This window comes from Epinephelus moara, chromosome 9, assembly GCF_006386435.1.
Source record: "Epinephelus moara isolate mb chromosome 9, YSFRI_EMoa_1.0, whole genome shotgun sequence".
Lineage (NCBI taxonomy): Eukaryota > Metazoa > Chordata > Actinopteri > Perciformes > Serranidae > Epinephelus > Epinephelus moara.
The window spans coordinates 33,834,418-33,838,259 of NC_065514.1; the positions used below are offsets into that span (position 1 = coordinate 33,834,418).

Below are 3,842 nucleotides of genomic sequence, written 5' to 3' on the forward strand. Positions count from 1 at the left end.
GGTAGTGACCAAAAGAACGAGATCGCGAGTACAAGCGGCCGAAATGAGTTTCCTCCGCAGGGTGGCTGGGCTCAGCCTTAGAGATAGGGTGAGGAGCTCGGACATCCGGGAGGGACTCGGAGTAGAGCCGCTGCTCCTCCACATCGAGAGGTGCCAGTTGAGATGGTTCAGGCATCTGGTAAGGATGCCTCCCGGACGCCTCCCTTGGGAGGTATTTCGGGCATGTCCAACCGGGAGGAGACCTCGGGGCCGCCCCAGGACACGCTGGAGGGATTACATCGCCCGGCTGGCCTGGGAACGCCTCGGGGTTCCCTCGGAAGAGCTGACAGAGGTGGCTGGGGAGAGGACTGTCTGGGCTTCTTTGCTGAGGCTGCTGCCCCCGCGACCCGGACAAGCAGAGGACGACGAGACGAGACGAGACGAGACGAAAACACACAATGTACTGTAGTGAAAAACTGTTGTGTCCAAAAATTTCCATTATCATCTTCTATCCTGCTGGACCCACCAGCAAGGCCTTTATTACCCACTCATGTGGTGTTCAAACCCACTAAACTTTATATTTAACTATGGTCCAGATCCCATAATTATAGATACCAAATATGAAAGGCTGAATTTCAGAGACTGTGTATTAAGAATGGACAACATATTCTGAATTTTTCTATTTGATGTCATGGTGTAGCCATAAAAAACCTGGGCGCTTTGCTTTGAAGATTTCCCTCAAGTAAGCATCACACAGACCTTAAAGTAGTTTTGGAATAAGTAGACACAGAATCTATTTATGATATCAAAAAGAATGGAAAGTTGTTGTTGAAAGGAAGATCTTAAGCGAATATAACTCTGTTAAAGAGGTACAGAATTTGTTTTGCTGTTTGTTCCTGTTATACTGAACAAAAATTTAAACACGTCTTGTTTTTGCTCCCATGTTTCACAGATTTAAGTTAAAGATCTGAAACCTTTTTATGCACTCAACAGATACATTTCTCTCAAATTATGGTCACAAATTTGTTAAAGTGAGCACTTCTCTTTTCCCAAGATAATCCATCTGACAGATGTGACATATCAAGATGATGATTAAACAGCATGATGACTTCACAGGCGTGACTTGGGATGGTCACAATAGGGGATACTCTAAAATGTGCAGTTTGAACTTGCCACATCTGTGTCATTGTGTTGTGTGATCAAACTGCACATTTTCGAGTGACCTTTTATTGTGACCATCCCAAGGCACACCTCTGTAGTAATGATGTTGTATAATCAGCATCTTGATATGCCACACCTGTCAGCTGGATGGATTATTTTGGAAATGGAGGGGTGCTTACTCACGTGGATTTTAACAAATTTGTGACAAAAATTTTGAGATAAATGTATGAGTGCATTCAAAAAAATCTTTTATCTTTAACTGTGAAAAATGGGAGCAAAAGCAACAGCGTTGACTTTAGATTTTTGTTCAGTGTATATGGAGGTGGCTGCAACTCAGATGATGACACATTCTTGGGACATGTACACATGTACTCAGTTGGGGTTTTTAACTCAGTTTGTGAAACACTGCATCTTTGAATACATTACAGAAATCTACTAAAATACTTTACTGAGAGGCAAATATGCTGTAATTGCTCTAAAAACTCTCACACTCCAACAGCTGCCTAAGAGTCTTTCTGCAAGTCAGGTGAACATTATTTGTTATAACACCTGACAGTTTAATATCGGCTTTAATGGAATATGTTCTGACACGGCATTCAAAGTAGTAATATTTTTTTGGGTCCCTGGACACAGGCAATTAATTGTCTCGTTTTGATCTGCTTTCTGACAGCAGGACATGAAGTCCTGCAGAGTAAAGTTCTTTTTATTCACTCTTGTACATATTTTTGTGTATGAGTGGAACAAGTAGTTAGGTATGCTAATAATCAAATCTCATGGTGGCATTCATTAATTGGCAACAAGCAGTTTACACCAAGTTTGTGCAGTTAAGAGGGTTTGCTGAATCCCACTTGGAACACTCATAGGAGCAAACCTCAAGGAAAACAAAGTTTAACAAAAGAGGAAAAAGAGCTTTTCGATAAGAATACAAAACTGTGTCACGCACAAAGGGTTTACTAAAACAACACAGAGGCAGGGCAACTTACTTTCCAGCAAAGAGCTCGTATACCTCCTTCAAATGGGATTCCTGAGTTGAATAAAGAAAAGGATAATCAAGTACAGACCATTAAGGTATCTAGCCTCATGGTTTCGGCACAAAAAACACATAAAGGTGTAAAAATTACCATTGAAGCACAGCTCTCTCAGAGTCTTCAAGTTTATGTTTTCTTCACTCAAGGTTACTTTGAATTCCTGTATTCTGAAATAAAAAACAAGGCGAGGTTAGAACCAACTTAATTTCTTAATAACTTCTCCATGACAAAATACTTCTTATACTATTATGAGCATAATGTTAACCTCTAACTGGAGTATATCATCGATATATCAGTATCAGCATATGTTGTCTGATATGCACCAAAATGAAAAGTTTTTATTTTTTTAATGAAAACATGATGCAGGAAAAGATGGTTGGGATCATTTATAATTATGAAATCCTCAATGAAGTTAACTGTTTCAGTGCACTGATGTCATTTTTGACAGAAAAGTTAATTATTAAACTGTAATTGTTTGATAATCAGATCTGAGAGGGATAACTGCAAAAAATGTGTCTTGTGTATATATATATTAGAATCAGAATCAGAAATACTTTATTGAGCCCCGAGGGGAATTGTGATTCGTTACAGTTGCTCTAATGTAAAGAACAGAGAAAAATAATGAGCACAAATAGGAGTATGAAATAGAACTGTGTAAATATAAAGTAATAAAATGCAATAACAAAGAAACAGAAATGTGCATTATGTTACAATGTTTAAGACTAGTACTTAAGATATTAAGAAAAAAATACATATCTTCACTGTGCTGAGTCTGAAAAGTGTGTAAAATACACAAATATGTGCATTGTGCTACATTACACTATATAAACTAGTGTTACATTCAAAAGTATAAAATATGTATTGTGCTATAATGGTTACTACAATATGTACATCAATTTAATAAAGACAAGAGCAAGAATAAACATAAGATGTATGTACAGTTATGTGCATTGTATGTGGAATAAATATATACATTCAAGAGGTGTTTAGAATATTGTACAGTTGAATAATTACACAGAATATTGCAAGAATGAGTGATAAAGTAGCAAAAACAATAGTAACAATAATTGTACCTTAAGTCACTTTTGCACAGTAGAAACATAATAGTAAATGGACCTGCGTTTGTATAGCGCCTTTCTAGTCATCTAGTGACTAGTCAAAGCACTTTTTACACTACGAGTCACGTTCACCCATTCACACACACATTCATACACTGGTGGCCGAGGCTACCATACAAGGTGCCACCTGCTACTCAGTTTTAACACACTCACACACCGATGGAACAGCCATCGGGAGCAATTTGGGGTTCAGTATCTTGCTCAAGGATACTTCGACATGCAGCCTGGAGGAGCCTGGGATCTAACCGCTGATCTTTCAATAGGTGAACGACCCGCTCTACCTCTGAGCAACAGCCACCCCCATGGATAATTTATGGATTATATATCCAGAAAGGTGAATTAAGTCTAAGTGCCTTTTTAGTCTTGTTGACCCAGAGTGGCTGACACACTGAGGGAGGAGTTGTACAGGCTGGTGGCCACAGGCAGGAATGACTTCCTGTAGTGCTCCGTGGTGCATCTTGGGGAAACGAGTCATCACTGAATGTGGTCCTGTGTTTGACCATTGTGATGTAGGTATATATATTTATACACACACACACACACACATATATATATA

The 3,842-nt window shown here is 39.0% G+C and overlaps 1 protein-coding gene across 2 annotated transcripts in view; it reads right to left on the minus strand.

Annotated features, from left to right (window-relative positions):
- tbc1d13 (TBC1 domain family, member 13) overlaps positions 1-3,842 on the minus strand; it is a 26,319-nt gene that overhangs the window by 19,337 nt on the left and 3,140 nt on the right. For both annotated transcript variants that reach the window (XM_050052412.1, XM_050052410.1), the window contains exons 2-3: positions 2,262-2,335; positions 2,124-2,164 (exon numbers count right to left, since the gene is read on the minus strand). In XM_050052412.1, the coding sequence (XP_049908369.1) occupies positions 2,124-2,164; positions 2,262-2,335 (115 nt within the window). The remainder of the gene's footprint in view (positions 1-2,123; positions 2,165-2,261; positions 2,336-3,842) is intronic.